This window comes from Geospiza fortis, unplaced genomic scaffold (genome assembly GCF_000277835.1).
Source record: "Geospiza fortis unplaced genomic scaffold, GeoFor_1.0 scaffold27, whole genome shotgun sequence".
NCBI lineage: Eukaryota > Metazoa > Chordata > Aves > Passeriformes > Thraupidae > Geospiza > Geospiza fortis.
Window position 1 is genome coordinate 4,059,947 of NW_005054329.1, and position 18,172 is coordinate 4,078,118.

Sequence of the window (18,172 nt, forward strand, 5' to 3'; positions counted from 1 at the left end):
GCAAAATCCAGAGACTGAGCACGGTTTTGTTGGTGCTGTAGCTGCTGGGCACTGTGAGCACCCTTGGGTGCAAAATAAGCTCAGCTTAAGGGGGGAGTTGTAGTTACCAGAGCTGTGTTTAATGGTTTGTGGTGGAAAGGCCTGAAGTAATGAAGAGCACCAAGCTCTCCTCATGGTCTGGAAGGATCCATGGAGACCTGGCTGTCCCTGTTCCTCTCCCAGCACCTGCCTGGCTCTGCCCACCTGCTCCCAGCAGCTCCCCAGCCTTGCACCATTTTTCACTTTAACAACAAAGCTGCACCCGGGACTCAGCCTGGTTCCTCCATCATCCATTTGATCGAATCCTTTTAGCGGGTGACAAAACACTTTCCTGTGCTCACTTTACAGGAAACCAATCTCTATTATTTCCTTTCTTTTTTTTCCCTTTCCCAAACCCTCCTTCATTTACAGGAATCTAACAAATCCTGGGGCTTATTTTTTTTTCCCCTCCAAAACAACACAAAACAGCGGATTTTTTCAGGAAAGGCAGGGAGGAGGGAGTAAAACAAACAATACAGAGAGAGGTAGGGTGCACACAGTGACGCTCAGAGCGCCCAGCATCCCTGTACAGACAAAATAAAAAATAAAAAAATAAAAAATAAAAAAAAAATAAAAAATAAAAAACCCACCCCACGCGCGCACATCGAGATGCAAATGATTTTTCCGCCAAGCCACCGCTTGTAAAGCTTGACAGAAAATAATGAGAAACACTAAATCTTTTATAAGGTCAACACTCAAGCAGCTGTCAAACAAGAAAAGAATTTAGCGAAAGATCCGCAAAAACTTCCATCGCCTCATTAAATCCAACAGGGCCGGGGCCCGGCGTGGTGAGGAGGCACCGGGGCGCCTCCGTTTTGTGTCAGTAATTTGCGGAGGAGGAAGAGCCAAGACGAAACAGCCAACGCCGAAGGGGCCTTGGGGGAGGCTGGGGAATCGTTAGTGCACCAGCAGCGGCCCCGGCTCCTAATTGGAAGCATTGGGCATTATCAACGGAGGATTTGCCTCGGCTCCCTGACAGCTCTCTAGGCCTGGAATGATAGCCCACTTGTCAGTGTAAAAGACCATTAAAAACAAACCATTTTGATTTAATTGGAGGCGGTGTGCTGGGGGCCCAGGTGAGGCGCTTCATCAGCCGATGTTGGCTGCTGATGCCTTTTTCCCCCTGTATTGATGGCTTTTTTCTTTTTCTCCCCTCCCTTTCAAAAACTGTCTAGGAAAGAGAAAGAGGTGCCGAAAGATCCTTCACAGCCGCATCCAGAGCAGCTTTCAATAGGGTTGTCAACAAATGCCATGACAAGTTAGAGAGAGGCAGGTACTTTTAAAACAGACGTTATTCTGTCCAAGATGAGCTGTGCTCAGAGGTGAATGTTGGATTATTAGGGTTACAAATAATGTGGCTTTTTCCTGCCAGGAGCGTGCTTAACTGGCTTAACGAATGGGGTTGATTTTTCTCTCCCCACCTTTCTAAGAACAGAGGGAAATGCAGGACAAGGGAGCCTGGGCTAAATGATCTTTATTTGCTTCAAGCCCAGGAAGGTTTCAAACAGTGCTTGGTGATTTTGGGCTGCTGTATTTAATGTCCTATAGAGATTTGGGTTTTATTTTTTCCCTTCCTGCAAATAAATGGCCTCAGATATTTGCTGGGATTCACTGGTCATTTGGTCTGGGCAACAGCATGAGGAAAGAAGAATTAATGCACTGGAGCTGTAACCTGGAGTGTGCCCCCCACCTCCCTGGCAGATGTTTCAGGGTCAGACCAGAGCTGGCAGCTTTCACACTGACCTCATATGCTTGACATCTGAATCCTGACCCTTTTCATGCCAGGCAAGAGTTTTACTTAAAGTTATCTTGATAAATAGCATTTCTGCAGAAGTCAGAAGAGGGCCACGAATGAAATCCCACATCCATTTAAAAAGCATTTCCATGGAGTTGTGCAATGGCAGGTCCTCACCCATGACCCAACACAGTGTCTGTGGATTCACCCTGCTACAAGCTGTGAGCACCCAAAATCTCTTTCTTCGTGGGTAAAAATCTCCAGAAGAGCAATGGGAGTTGGCTGCCAACTGTTCCTGGTGCTGCCTTTGGCTACTGGGGCTTGGTTGTAGGTGGAGCCTGCCCTGGAGATGATCTAGGCTGTACAGCTGCACAGGAGGGTGCTGTTTTCCTCTGTTAATCAGGAGATGTTCCAGAGCAATGGAAAGGGCACAGGAGTGATGGTCACTCTGTCTCTGAGGGAAGTGCTGGCATGGCAGGTAATGGTTTTTACAAAGAGAGGGTCAATTGAGATAAGATATAAGAAGTTTTTTACAATGAGGGTGTTGAAATACTTGGAGGTGTTGCCCAGAGAGGTGGTGGATGCTCCATCTGTGGAAACAGTCAAGGTCTGGTTGGATGGGGCTCTGAGAAACACAATCTGGTTGAGGATGACCTTGTTCACTGCAGGGGAACAGGACTAGATGGCCCTTAAATATTCCTTCCAAGCCAAAATATTCTGTGACAGAGGGCAGCATTGGGCGGCATGAGAGGTTAGGTGTCAGGGCACAAGGGATAGTGGGGAAACCTGGATCATGAAAATGCTTTGCTGTGATTTGAGCACTTGTATTGCTGGAATCTTTGACTGTGGAGGCAAAACAAGAAAACCTCCAGAATCTGCAAAGAGATGTAGTGGTGCTGACAGGGGCCAGAGCCTGCAGTTAGCCATGGAGTGGCTGTGGGCCCAGAGGAGACGTGCAGGGATCATGCCCAGGGCAGCTGGGCTGCCTGTTTGGAGCCCTGCAGGGTGTTGTGGTCTCTGTTTGCATTGTGCCTGCCACAGGCCAGTGATGCTGCTTTGGATTGTTACTGCAGGGCTGGGAGCCACCAGCTCATGTCACTTGGGCCACTGAACAACCATCAGCTGACACTGATTTTAATTCTTTTTGGTCAGCCCAAGTCCCAGCTGAAGGGAGGATTGATCTGGCAGTGTGGTGACAGGAAGCTCTTGAACTCATTGCTTTATTATTTAAGCACTATTTAGGCCCCAGGAGAGGAGTTTTATAGCACTCAAAGTCCCAGAAGTTTTTCTGCCCTCAAACCCAGGAGGACCAATGCTGCACCTGAACAGCCAGCCCTGTGTGCTGTGTGTATCAAGCCCAGGTTATTTAAGCAGAATCTTTGGCTTTTCTGACAAGACAACAGCTGCAAGATTACATGAGCTGTGCTTGTCAGTTCAGCTCCATAGACAAAAATAGAGGTAAGGCATTAAAAAAAAATGCAGAACATTTTTGTGTGTACGTGTTAAACCTCAGCCGTTAATTCTGACGAAGGATCAGGCTGTGAGCAGGTATCGGATCCCTGGTGAGAATCAAATTCCGGGAGCCCAGAATTTTTTGCTGCAAACTTTATACAGTGGGGATTCCTCTAATTACTTTCAGTGGAAATTTACCTGACAGAGCTTTCCCAGGTAATGCAAGGCGTACGCAGGAGAGCCGCTCAGCCGTTGACAGAGCCTTTGATTTTGTGCCAGGTTGCAAATTAAGTCTTTTGCCAAGGTACCCGAACACTTGCTCGTCAATTGCTTATCGCTTATTCATATCGCGCACCCGCGCCGCGCGTTTCATCTGCTCGGGGAGGCAGAGAGCGGTGACAAAAGTCTTGTCCAAAGTTGCTGCATTTCCTTTCCTTCCCCTTGCTTGGTCAAGTAAACAAGCCACCTGAGTGTCTGTGTGAGCTGGGATTCTCTAATGAGCAAAGGAAGAACCCCGGTGTGTGTCAGTGACAGGAGGTGCACGGAGCTGTTTTGACACTTTGGTGAATTCTGTCCTGTGTCGCTGCTTTGTTGCTGCCTGAATCCTTCTTGATTTGATAGAGCCCTGGAAATATATTAGGGGTGGCCAACGTTGACTTACTGGTTTGGATAGTGACCTTCAAATCCTCAGGTGGACGTGGCTGGAGCCTCAGCCCGGCCTGACACTGGTGGAGATGCTGCATTTGGGCAGCAATGTCCTTTGCAGAGTTTGGCTGAGCCAGCAAGTGAGGAGTGGCACAGGGACAAGACAAATGTGGGGGACAGAAGGCTGAGAGAATTGGGATTGTTCAGTCTGGAACAGAGAAGGTCTTGGGGTGACCTGAAGGGAACTTACAGGAAAGATGGGGCAAGACTATTTATAAGAACCTGGAGTGACAGGACAAGGAAGAATGGGTTCAAATTGGAAGAAAGTAGGTTTAGATTAGATACTAGAATTTTTTTTTCCCTGTGAGGGTGGTGAGGTATTGAAACAGGTTGCCCAGAGAAGTTGTGGCTGCCCCATCCTTGGAAGTGTTCCAGGCCAGGCTGGATGGACCAGCCTGGTCCAGTGGAAGATGTTCCTGCTCATGGCAGGGGGGTTTGAACAAAATTATTTTCAAGGTCCATTTCCAACTCAAACTATTCCATGATTTATGTCCATACTGGGTGCCTGAGAGTACAGTCCCCAGGGAGGGTAGTCCCACATCTACAAATAAATTAAATTTTGGTGCACAGTCCCAGCCATGCTGGCAAAACTTGAGCCCTGGAATTGTGTAATGGCAGAGGCTGTTTGCTTTAGTGGGTGGCTGTGGAAGAGGAGGGCAGTAGAAGCATCTTGCTGAGATGAGTAAGGAGTTAACATCTGCTTGGTTTAGTTAAAAAAAATAAAAACATTTCAATGCAGCAACCTTCCCTAACAAACTGCCCATCAGGACAGGACTGGCTCCCTGTGACCTGCTTGCCTTTGTGAGCTGGGGGGCCCAGGAGACCACAGGCCATATCAAGCAGGAGCACCCGATGTGGGAGAGCCTGTAAATCACCCAGTTAGCTTAACAGTGTGGGCAGTGGGGCTGAAACCTAAATCCAAATGAAAATATAGTCAATTTGTCCATATTTTACTGACTGAATGACTATGTAATGTCATGCAGCTCTGGCAATGCAGGGAGCAAGCGGAGGCAATTAGCGGGGAGGGAAAAGCTCCTTTGTTTTCTTCTCTTCCACTTCTTGGGCAAGATTTCATGGTGCCAGGGACTGAATGGAAAGCCCAGTTTAAGAGCCAGCAGAGATATCCATGCCCAGTTTCTGCAGCTCTCTGTAAGAGGTCACGATGGGAATAAAAATAATGCTTCCTGATGATTTTTATGGGCCTAAAGGAACAAAATCTCACCTTCCTGCTGCCCCTGTTTTGGATTATAACTATTTCAGTGGCTGGGTGTTGCTCCCCTCAGACCCAGACCAGGCCAGACTGAAAGGTCTTATTCCAGATGATGAGGTGACTGAGTGACCAGAAGGATGAGTGGCTTGAGAATATCACACTCCTGCACCTCACACCTGCCTTGGACCACATGGAAATAAAGTTTAAAGTGAGGCTGTGGTCAGGCAATGGAGTCTCTGAATATTCTTGTCCAGGGTCAGGAGTATTTCCCAAGTCATGAGTCTGTACTGGTCAGAGCAGGACAGAGCCACCAGAGGCTGGTAGGAATAGGCAGATGGAGTCTGCTAACAAGCTTTGTGTGAGGTGATATTTTTGTGGTTGCTTTTCACATTCTTCTTGCACAGTAGGATGAAGTTTTTACATGGATTAGAGGCAGTGTTCTGGTCATTTATCACCTCAGTAAAGGAGGGACTGACATTGACTCCTGGAGTCCCTGGGTTAGGTCAGTCTGGCTTTCAAAACCATTCCACCACCTCTGTAGAACCTTCCTTTGGAGGAGTAGTTAAAGAACAGTTTGGAGACCACCAGATGTCTTTGGGAACCCTTAACTTCCTCCAGGTTGTTACTGCTTTTAACTGGGTAAACATTTATGGATGTTCAAGAGGAGTTATTTTCCCATGGAGGAAACCATGCACTGAAGGTCAAGTGAGTAACAAATTCCTTGATCCAAGTTCTAATGTGGGCTGTGCCTGTTAGATCTGTAACTGGGGAAAGGCAAACCTTCCAGGGTAATGCAATGAGAAAGGAGGAGTGTGGAAAATCTGCAGAGGCTGTGCAATATGAGCTGGATGCTGCTTCTGAGAAGGAAGGGAAAGGGAGAAGAAGAAACAAGGAGAACGAGAAGAAGGAAAGATTTGAAGGTTTGAGAGCCGTGGCTGGGGCAGGAACCCAAGCACAGCCATGGATGAAACAAAAGGGAAAGCAGAGAGCAAAACCCAGGCTGAAAAATGAACAGTGATGGAAAGGTCTGGGGTGAGAGGAGCTCTAAAGAGGAGGCTTGCCCCAGGATCTCGTGTGACTCTCACAATCTGTTTAACAGCGATCGGTCATGTTCCCGCGCAGCAGCAGCTCCGAGCTGACAGGCAGTGGGGATAAATGATTGCTGACATATGCTAATGGGGCACTCTTAGACAGGACAGGAGAGGAATACATCAAGGTGGTGCAAAGCACATTTCTTGGGCAAAACTCTCCAACTTGTACAAGTAAATTACCTTCAGGAAATCACAGGGCTCCTTCGCTGTTTAAACTGTGGTTAGAAATCAACAGCATGGCAAAAAAATTAACCCAACCAGAAGAAGGGCCAGGACAGAGAGCTGAGAGCTTTTTGCAGTGGTATCTATCAATGCCAAATATGATTTTGGCCATGTAAACTCCCTGCAAGGCTTCAGCTTTCACTTTCTAGTGTCTCCTTTCCATTCCACTGGTCCGGCTCTTTCCCCTTCTCTCCTAAAATCCCCCCTAGCTCTTCAGGGGAAGTTTCCATATAATTTACAGCACAAACAAAGCTAATGGAATTCTAACAAGTACCCCAGAGCACAGCAGGTTGCACAGATGAATTCAGGGAGATGTTTAGGTCCCATCACTAGAACAAGAAATCTTCACCTTGGCTCTTATTTGGATCAATTAAAGGAAGTGTCAAGGGCATCTCTAACCTGGTCAGAGCCTTTGCTTTGTCTCAGGGTCAATATTGTCAATCGGGTAGTTTAGAGAGGTATCAAGAGTGCAAGCTCTCTGGAAAGCTCAATTCCTGAGGTGGAAAAGCTTATTGAAACATCTGGTGTGGTTTGAATTAGTTATGGTGAGAGCTGATGATATGGCAGGGCACCAAAATGCAGGTGTGACTGTCCTGCTTGTGTAGGGCATTTGTAGAGCAAAGGCCACCCTGTACTCACAGTGAGATACAAAAAGATGCTTCTCATCTCAGGAAGCTTGTGAAAGTGCACAAAAGTTACAAAATATGTTATTATCTGGACAACTGCTGCCTTTCTTCCAGGGCTCATGGCTGGCAAAAAAATATCCCACCTTGATGTTCAAAAGGGGCTGATGATTGAACATATTTGGGACCGTCTTAAGGTCTGGCTCATGGGGAGCTCTGAGTTAAGAACCTCCTTCATTGTGTGCTAAGGATGTCGTGGGGGCACGTGGGCAAGGTTAGAGAGTGTGCCTGATTTCAATCAGGTGCTTGTGGAGGCCCAGAAAAGTTGTCTTTGGTCAGGGGATGGGTTCTGGGGGGTCTGTACCTTCTCGAAGCGCCGGAGGTGCCAGAAGGATTCCTCCTTCACGGGCAGCGGGTGTGTGCGCAGGAACGTGGTGCGGTTCTCGCGCACCTCGCCGATCTGCAAGCAAACACAAACACGGGGCTCAGACTGCTGCTCTGCACGTGTCTGCAACCAAAAGTGAACAAGAGTGGGCTCAAACTGCTGCACAGCCATGCACATCAGCTCTGTGTCATGCAATGCAGTGACACTGGGATGGATGAGGCCAGAAGTTGCTTTGGGGTGATGATCACAATTCCATGATCTGGGGAGTTTTCCATGGCCATGCAGCCAATAGTGACAGTTAAAACACATGAGCAGCTGTGAGGTCTCAGTTTCTCTTTATAGAGCATCCCGGGGAGGTGACTGTGCCCTGAGCTACAGCAATGGCTCATCCCTAACTGGGAAAGTCCCCTCCAGCACCCCCTCCAGCACCATGGTGGGGTGTCCTGGCTCTCCTGATTAACTGCAGGTCACAGTGCTAAATAATCCCAGCACAAGCCAGTGCAGGTACCTGGATACCCTGAGAATTTGTCTGCTCTGTGCTCTAGGATACAGGTTTGTGTTGCTTAACTCAGTAATTGGTGGCTGCAGGCTTTGGGAGCTTGATGGAGGCAACTTAGTGATTAAAAACATCAGTCATTAATAGATAAAGTAGGGATGCACTTTCCAACGTCCCAGGCTGGTGTATTCATAAAATAGCTGCTAATTAAGGACACTGTATTCCTGCACTTCAGCTATAAAGCACAGTTTGTGATGGCAGTAAGCCCATTGAAATTGGTCATTACCATATTAGCCCGACTCTTCTTTGAGCCATTAACTAATAAAACAGTCATTGGCTGCTTTTAAATGATATTACAATGTTGGTTTGTTTAACAGCACAGCCTTACACTCCAACAGCTGCTGTGGGTGCTGCCTCAACCTGACCATGCCAGGCTCAGGGCTGGGGCTGTCCTTTCAGCATTTGCTGCTTGTTCCTTGGTTGTGGCCACTGTCACAGGTAACCTGAGCAGAGCTGATGTCCAAATACAGCCTGTGGGGCTCCTGGCAGGGGGATGCTCATCTTTGTTAAGTTTCGTCAGCCTTGTAGCAATCAGGGGGATGTTTTCTCAGCTGAGAGCCCTTCCCAGGGCTGGGAGCAGCCCATTTGTGCCTTGTGGGGTGGGATAGTGGGGGTTGTGCTCAGTAATGCTGTGCACATCATGGGAAAGCATTGCTGGACTACTCCCACCTTTTTCTTCACCATGTGCTGGACTCTAGTCCGGGCTCTCTGCTCCTCCATCCACAGCTCCTTGTATCTGTGTTGCATGATGTCAAAAAAGGGAGTGGGAGGCCTGGAAAACATTGAAAAGACACCAATTTAATCTTTGCTTCCTAGTGCTGGTTCACATCTCTGCTCCTGGAAAGTGACTGGTGAGAACACGAATAAAGCCTCGCACAGGGAAAGGATTTCTGCTCCTCAGGAAACCCCAAACCCACAAACACTTGCAGTGAACACACCACAGCCTGCACACACCTATGAGAACCTGTACCAGGGCATTCCCCAGAACTGGAAGAATTGCAAACCTTTTACAGGGCAGGTTTCAGCAGCTCTGTCTGAGCCCTGGATGAACCATGGGGTACCACAGGCTGCAGCTCAGCTTTGGGCCCTGCCAGAGCTTCAGGAGAGCCTCTCCCAGCTGGTACCCAATGGAGCAGCTCTGGCTGGATTCTCTCCAGGGGAAAAACCCCTGGGTCCCAAGTTTTGCTAAAATAGCACTGCTTTTGCTATAGAAATCTCTCTGGTGTGGTGCACCAAAGGCTGCAAATGTGCAGTGATGGATGGGGTGAGAGGAGCAAGTGCTGTCCTAAGCAGTCTGAGCAGGGCTAAAAATGGACCCAGTGCAGATGGTCAGGGTCTGCAGCAGAAAGGGGAGCTGAAATGCTGAGCCCTGGTCTGGAGCCTCAGCTGCACAGGGCAGGTGTATTTGCCCCTTGAAAGGGGATTTCAGAGAGCAAGGAGGAGACAGTAGAGGGGAGGAGCTGCACATGACCCAGGCTCTAGAAAAAGGTAGTTGCTTGTTGGCCAGTGTCCCATTCAGCTGCTCTGAGCTGGCATTAACCTGACCACCTTGTGGCAAAGCTGCAGCCTGAAATTGTTGAGCTTTACTCCTTGCAAGTGAGGATACTTCATCAGCCACCATGGGAGGCAGAGCTGGCAGTGGCAGGGACAGCAGAACAGTAATTCCCATGGTCCTGCTGCTATTCCTTTCCCCCAGAAGCAAACACTTGAAGGTGATGAAGGACCTCAAGCTCAAGTTTTATTGGTCCTTGTCCTTGCACACCTTGCTAAGGAGGGATTTTTCCCATCTTGGCAGCAGCTGATGACTGTGGGGCTCTCACCTCTAGCTCTGCTCCCACCTGTAGCCTGCAGAGCCCTCAGCTGCAGCTCCCACAGCAGAGCCAGGGTGGCTCCTGCCTGTGCAGACCAACTGCAGGACACTGGGGACTTGGGGGAGCTACTGGGCTGTTTCTGGGCCACCAGCTCCACCTGTTTCTGCAAAGAGCCCACATGCCACAGAGTGAGCTGGTGCTTTGTGGTTTATGGCAGGAGTGGGTCCAGAATTGACAGCTGCCAGCTTTTAGCAGCCTGGAGAATCCTTGATGATCACCGAGGGCGCCAGCAGCCTGTATGCAAATAGTAACTCTTCTGTTTCTTGTTCCTTCACCCCTGTGGTGACTTTTATTACTTAATTATTGCACACCACATGCTTCAAAACAGCCTAATCTATGGTTGTGTTTTCTAATGATACTGGATGTGCAATCCAGCAATATCCATCCCAAGGGGACATTCATATCAGAGGAGACATCCTTCTGCAGGCCTCCTGTTTCATAGATCACATGCTGCAGGGCTTTTCAAGCCTTTGCTTGCAAATCAGCCCTGCTGCTCCAGACCATTATCTGGAGACACCCAGTGCCAAAGGCAATGCTGACATTTACCCTTTGTCCCCTCTTCTTTCCCCTCCTTCCCTTCCACTTTGGTGGATCACAGCTGGGCAAAATATTTAAAAGGTCAAAAGGTGTGGTAAACCAGTGGTAAAGTGTGTTATTATCTGTTTGGGTCTCCAGTCTTGTCATGTGGTGTAAATGTTGGTATTCCTGACACCAGCACACGGTGAGCATTGCTTCTTTGCTGCTGTCCCTCTGCTCTCCAAGGCAGGAGCTTTCCTGGTGTGCAGGAATAGCAGGGAGGGATGCAGGAAAGCACTAAGCCTTGGTGTGCAGTCTTTGATTATTGATTTTGAGGGTTTTTTTTTTGAAGTTGAATGTATTTTCACATCTCTATGGAGGTGACTTTTACCATCTCCAGTGGACCAGCCAGTTGGTGACTGATAGTCCACAGCTGGCTTGTAAGTAAATGCTTGAAAGGACACATTTGGGTTGATGCTCTTCAGAGATCCTTCCCTGCCGTGTGATTAATCACATTTAAGTCCTGATCCAGCAAAGTATAGAATCATGCCTGGAACCATGCACACATGAGCTGCCTCTCTGAAATCACTGGGAATGACTCCTGTGCTCCGTTATCCACACAAGCCCTGCTGGGGCTGAGGCTTCCTCTGGCTTTTCCTCCTTTGAGAGAAGCTCTGAGAGAGTGAGGAAGAGCAGGGGACGTCAGGGAACACCTCTTTAAGGTGACTGCAGAGATCTCAATGAGGTGGCTTTCCCTTTGTAGGTCAAAGCCTGATCTCAGCAGAGGGATGGGGAATTTGGCCCCGATATCGGCGCTGCCTGGCAGTGTGACAGCTCTGACTTGCAGCTGGCCTTTGAGAAAATGTCCTTTTGCCCTGGTGTTACTTAAGGACAGGGATCAATGGCTTGTGTGTTCCCTTTCCTTTTGTCACCCTGCCCAGATGTGGCTCCTGAACAGGGAGGGTTTTGCTGTTGATGTCTGCGGCTGCTGCGGGGAGAGCGGGGGAAGCATCCTCTGGAAATGCTTATTGCACATTAAAACCCATCTCATTCACAGTAACTCAGATCTCCTTGTTTTGGCACAAGCACCCTGCCACAGAAAGGAAAGGCAAAGAAGTTCTGATAGGATGTAACAAATTATTTATAATTGTAGCGGAAAAAAATACTCATCTGCTTCCTTTTATAGTCAAAGAGTTGGAGCCACTTCTAATGCTGACATTTCCTAAATATTTTAAAATTTATCTGTGCACATTTTCAAAACTATTATCCCTGAAACAGTTCCTGTCTCTTTAATAGAATCTCTCTAATTTACTTTCAAGAGTCAGGGTACAGACCTATTTTCAACTGAAATGACAAGCACCTGCTAACTTGGTTATACAATGTGGAATTCTAGTCTGCCAGACATCCCCTGGAAAAGAAGCTGCAGCTTCCTAATAGGCTATTTTACTGTGAAAACAGTGTTAAAAAGTATAATAAAGTATTAACAATATTAAAATAAAACAGTGTAGGCCTTAAATGAGCTACAAACTAGTTAAATCTATTCCATTCAATATGAGCCTTCAGTGCTTTGCAGCTGATACCTCAGAGCTGGGATTTATCTAAAATGAAGGCACCAGGGACATGCAAGAGAAATGGTAATTATAATTTGCAAACATTAGGCTGACACTTTTTTTGTGTATGTGTGTATAAATCCTGACAGCTGTGATTTGCGCCAATGCCAAATAGTGCTCCAGCGTGCAGGCAAGGGCTCACTTTGTGGCAGGCCGTCCTCAGAGCAGCAGCTCATTAAAACTTTGGAGAAGGAGAAGTTGCCGAAAACAGGAAGGCATCAGAACCATCTGAGAGGTTTTTGGTACACGCTTGTTGAAAGGCGTTTGAGAAGAGAGCCTTGGGTCTGACAAACTGGAATTTTAGTACGCCTCCCCGTTCACAGTGGGGCAAAATAATTGGTCATCAGTGACTACTAATTTGGTTTAGTAGCCAGAGGCATTTTTTTTCTTCCCAGAAAATCAATGACACTGCCGAGGTCTGTTCAACGTGATTCAGCTCAAGATGGGTCCTCATTTAGCTCTTGATGCTTCTTCCACTGGAGACAGCTATTTTGTTAAAATAAAATTAAAATCTATCCATAATACTGAGCTCAGGGAGCCGTGCCCGTCAATGCCATGCTGCTCTTGAGGTTTCAAGGTTGTCAGTCTCCCCTCAAACTTATTTTCAAAGGTTTATATATCAGCTGCAAAAAAAGGTGCTTGGCTAAAGTGGGTGCAAAGGACTTTGCTCAGGAAGGGGGTTTACACCAGCTTGAAAGGTGCAATCAATTTGATTGCTAAGTTCTGTTGCAAAAGGGTAAAAACTTGACTTGTGAGTGCTTTTTTTTTTCCTGTATAATTCAAAAGCACGTAAATATTTCAGTGCCGAGCTCAGCCCGTGGGGTTTGTGTGTGGTTCTGCAGCCAGGGCAGTGCTTTTCCTGCTGCTGGAGCAGGGAGCAGAGGATGGGTGCAGGCAGTGGCTCTTGGGGCTCTGCCCAGAGCACTGCTCCAATCCCACTGGCAGCTTCCAGGCTGCAGGGTCTGGCCCTGCACAGCTGCTCATGCAACAGATCCACCACAGAATGGAATTTGTCCATGCCTGTGACATTAAAATTGTGCTGCTGCACCACTGCCTACACTGAAAATTTAACCCTTCCTTGAAAGGTTAATGAGGTTACAGGGGGATTTAGTTCTTGTTGCTGTCCTTCCACCTAAGATGTGCTTTTGCTGCACAGTCGGGATCTGTCTTTGGGGCCTTCAGTCCCCAGGGGAGACAGCTACAGGGGCACCACTTTTATATTCTTTACTTGTGTCTTCATGCTGGGAAGGATTTGTCCTGTGACAGAAGCGTCCATATAGAATCTCCCAGCAGAACCAGTTCCCACCAACTCAGGTTGGTTTCTTAGAGAACCAGTTTCTTATAGAATGGCCCTTAAAGAACCATTCTTTTCTATAGAATTAGGGTTGGAAAAGACCTTCAAGGTCGAGTCCAACCTGGTTCTTACTGGGGAACAGTTTGGTCTCCAGCAACTCTGGACTGCTCATGGGGCAGCTGCCATTGGAATTAACTTCAGCAAATAAAGCTCAGGCTGGGTCTGTGATTCTTTTTGGGGCTGTGGGGTACCCCCAATGTAGGCAGCAGCGAGGTAATAGTGCTCAGGTCCCTCTGCCCTAAAAGGGGGCTGAGAGCAGAGGAAAACTCAGGTTATGGCTCCCTCGCAGTGCTGTATTGCCTCCTGCCTCCCTGGTTACTGATGGGCTGCAGGTAGCAATCTATCTCCCATTAATTTGTCTGTGTGTAGCCCAGCAGGAAGCTGGGGTATGATTACAGCTCTGGCTCTTGTGTGAGAGCCAGCACGGCCCCGGCATCCCCCTGCAAACTGCGGGCTCTGCCTCGCCTTAATTGTTCCCCTTTGGCCCCTGGACCTGTCTCTTCTAACAAGGGCTGCGAGGAGGGCCGAGGTAATTGAAGCACTTAACCACACTCCCCAGCACTGCCTCCTGCAGCTAATTAGGAAAGAGGGCCGCTGGGCTCTTCATTATTTCTTTTAATTGTTTGTGGGTTTTGCATAACAGTGAATGGCAGAAGAGGGATGTGCAGTTAGCGGCCGAATCCTTGACTTTGAAATTTGTATAAAAGGTCACTTACAATTTGTTAAGGCTTTCATAAGGGTGAATTCAATTAGCAGCTGGAAGTCCCTGCACACACGTGTGTGGGTGTGTTTGTGAGGAGAGGGAGATGTGGCAAAATGAGCTGGGTGTGAGTCCAACTCCTCGTTTTCCTAAACAGCTCGTGGAATATACAGTAAAGTTACAGCCCCCTTACAGCTTTATGCTTCTCTAAATAGGTCCTGGCAATAAACCCATGGAGAGGCCCAAAAGATCATTTTTAAATGATCTCCACTTGTCCTCGCTTTCCATTAACTATTGAAGAAAATAACAAGAGAAAAATTGGTAGAAAACACTCAGGGACCAATTTTTTTTGCAGTCTTTGGGCAGGTAAAACTCTCAGTGTCAATAGTGGGTCTTCCACTCGTGTGGCAGCAGGGGGATCTGAGCCTCTAAAGCATTGATTACTCTGAATTTCTGAAGCTTCTTTACAATCCTTGTAATTTGGGTGAAGAAATAACAATATAAATTATTTCACTGCAGGCAGCCAGTGAGGCAGTGGCTTCTTCTAAGTGTCAGAGGATCTGTTATTTTGCTCAGAGGGCTCATATGTATAGAACAGTAAAAAGAATAAAATCCATTGTAAACATGCACTTTAAAAGATTTATCAGATGCTCATAGCTGTACTTAGGAGTACACATGGTTACAAGAGCACCAATTTGCTTTACTATTCCCTCCCAGGCCCAGTGAGATGTTTGCTTGCACTGGTCCTAAAAGCACATATGGAAACCTGTGTCTGGCAGTGAAGACACCAAGCCAGCTCTTACCCATTAAATAACTGGCTTGACAAGCTGGAATTTGTGTGCTAGCATTGATTTTATGGTTGGAGATGCCCTTTGGCTGACTTAATTGAAGATAATTTAGGTTTATCTTCAACGCATTTGTCTACTGTTATCTGCTGTTATCCTCTGAGAAAATCAGGTGTTCTGCCTGGAGGTCCAGATCTATGGCTGAGAGTGAACAGTGCTCAGTCTGCAGCCATCAACAAATGCAAAACATCCCAAAGAGAGAAAAACCAAGAAAAAAACCACTCCAATGCTGAGTACAAGAAATCAAAGCACGAGGTCTTCCCCTTGACCTCCATCCCATGCTTGAATCTCTCTGGCTGGGTGGGAACATGACTTTGTTTGAAAGGAAAACATGTTGATGAGGGCTGAAAAGCTTTGTTTTCACAGAAAGAATTCTGTGATTATTCCCCTCTGACCCAGGTTTTCATTGAACAGTCTGAAAAAGCAAAAGTTGGCAAAGAAAAAGGTCCACTTGTGGGCAGAAGCAGCTCTAGATGGTAAAACTTTGGAAGAAATTTTTCAGCTGGCTGTAATCAATGGAGATAAACCCACAGACAACAGCCAGTGTGTGTGAGAGTGAATTACTTTCCTATTCAGTGTAAACCAATTGGTAATAAGGGATCTTAATCTGTCCTTCAGATCTTTTCCCATCTCTGTGGCTGATGTGCAGGACCTGAACCTTATGCCAAACCATGACTTGGCTGTTTATTTTCTCTTAAACCATCAGCCTGAAGCAGCCAGAAACTCTTTCAGCAAGCAAATCACCACTCTGGAGGGGAACCAGTATCTTCATGGTGCACTCAGGGTTTTTTGGAGGGTGTAACAGCTCCTCCTGCTCCAGCAGGTGCTGCAGGCACCGCCAGCACCAGGGACAGGGCTGGGAGCTCTGACACCCAGCCTGGAATGTTCCCAGGAGAAGAAAACCACTCTTGAAATAGAAATTCTTATCTTAGCAGTGTGAGAATGGTGGCAGAGGCACCTTTCAGTGTGGAATTGGATAGGATGTGTAATTATCTGAGCTGATGGGAGTCCTGTGTTTTTTAACTCGGTTGCGTTTCTCTGTCGCCATGAGCCTGACAGTGATTCCACTCACTGTGTTATATTTTTATAATCTGTTTTGTCAGTCCTCAGGGGTTTTTTTTTCCCTGTAAAACTTTTTTTGCCCTAAACTTTAGGATTTTGGTGGCTTTACACTCCCTTTGGCTTCCAGTGATCATGGGTCAGATGTACACTTGCTGTAACATTCCATTTTATTCCCTGTCCAGCTTTTCCTTGTGGGTTCTTCCCAGTAACACATTATTTCCTTGACATCTTTGCAGCTGGTCTACATCTAGATTAGCTTTCTTTCCACAGCCAAATATTAGCAACTTGAAATCTTCTTTAAGTATCTAAAAAATAAATCTATACCTCAGCACCTCTTGAGCAGCTTTCTAAACTTTGTTGTGGCTGTGTGCAAACAGCACAGACACTTTGTGTGGAAAGACCACTTGCTAAGCAGAGCATGAGCATAGAAATCTCTTTTCTCAGGGAAGGTGAAAGATTGGGATGGTTGCAAATGATACCAATTAAAGAGGAGGTACTGGGTAACTGATGCCCTTGGCCAAGTGTAACAATTTGAAGAAGAGAGATTGCAGTGACCAAACACTTTGGAGAGGTGAGTTTGCTGCAGGGACATGATGAAAACAGCTGCCAAAGGACTAAGAGCAGTTTTAGAGAATGGGAGGTGGAATGGAGGCAGGAGATGAAGACAGAAGGAAAATGGGCTGTAAAATTCAGGAAAGGGACAGTTGAAGAGAAGGCAGGCAGTGGGGAGGGCCCAGCAGGAGCCCTGGGGATGACAGAGTGCCAGGGAAATCCTGCCAGCACACCCAAGGTCAGCCCAACCTCCAGGCCAACTGCCAAGTGCATGGCAGCCCGTGGGAGGCAGGGCTATGGCCATGCAGGCTTTGGAGCAGGTACAGGATGGCAGAGGATGGCTGTGCACTCCTCCTCTCCAGGAACAGGTTCTGGGGCACAGCAGGCAGGTTTGGGATGCTCACCAAGAGGTGGCTGGAAGCTTTTCTCTCCTGGCAGGGCTGGGCAGTGTGTCCATGCTGAGGGTGCACTCTGCCCTGCTCACTCCTGGGGACAGAACTGGTGCTCAGGGTACCAACTGTGTGCTGGAGTGTTCTGGCTGCAAACTCCTTGTGTGACCTTGCACAGATCAATAGCATCTAAACTCCAGCTGTAGACAGCATCCACGCCCTTGTGTTTACTTCTTGTTCCAAAAATGATCCTTTAATGTTGGCTGATTTCAGTGCACGGTGAAGCTCAGCCAGAAAAGGTGGTCAGGAGGATAAATGTAGGTCTGGACACCTATTGAAGTTTCCAGATGCAGGCTGGAGTGACAGCAGTGAAGATCCTGGAGGTCTTCACAGACCCTCTGTGCCTTTAGGTCTCCAGTATCATCAAAGCCCAGCCCACTCAGAGCCTCTTCCTTGTAGAACAAGGTCATTATTGCAGATTATGGGGCTGGACACACCTGTGGGGTTATTTTGAATGAAAAGACCTGGGAGGACAGCAGCCCTCAGCAGCTCTGTGATGTGCTGTGCACAGAGCACGTGGATGGGGTTTAGCTCCTGGAGGGGACTGTCAAAGATGGGAATTCTCCTTGGAAGATGAGTCTGTGGAGCTGTGTGTGGTGGGGAGGAGGGCTGGGAGAGGTGAAGCTGAGCCTGTGAGCCCTGTGCCTGCACTCAGGGTCCCTCCTGCAAAGTGTGCTTGCACAAGGCAGCTCCTGTGGAGCTCAGAGCATGAGCTGGGGGAGCCTGGCTGGAGGATGCCCCACAGGGGAGGCTGGGAGCCCACCCCATCCTCGTTACTGCTGACCTTGGCACGAGCACTGCCTGCTGATGGATCGGCTCTGGAGCTGGACAAGCCCCTGGGGAACCACTGCATTATCTGTTATGTTCCATCAGTGCCTCCCCTGACCCCTCCCAGCTCCAAATGCCACAGGCATCAGGGAAGGAATAAATCTCTGTCTGCTACTGGGAGAGAGAAGGGAGCGAGAGCAGGAAAAAGGAGAGATGAAAAATGTCCTTTTTATGACTCTCACAACAAAGCTGGCCACGTGATTGGTAGCAAACATTACTCTGGGAAAAGGGAGGGAGAGAATGGGGGGGGAAATCAGCAAAAAGCAGCGCTGCTTCTCTCCCCTGGAAGGTGCCCAGGGGGAATATAGAGGGGTATGGGTGACCTTTG

General features: G+C 47.8%; 1 protein-coding gene across 1 annotated transcript in view; it reads right to left on the minus strand.

The window, feature by feature from the left end:
* The window catches only part of CFAP77 (cilia and flagella associated protein 77), a 46,282-nt gene that overhangs the window by 2,214 nt on the left and 25,896 nt on the right, over nt 1–18,172 (minus strand). The window contains exons 4-5 of the mRNA XM_031057297.1: nt 8,727–8,829; nt 7,481–7,576 (exon numbers count right to left, since the gene is read on the minus strand). Coding sequence (XP_030913157.1) covers nt 7,481–7,576; nt 8,727–8,829 — 199 coding nt within the window. The remainder of the gene's footprint in view (nt 1–7,480; nt 7,577–8,726; nt 8,830–18,172) is intronic.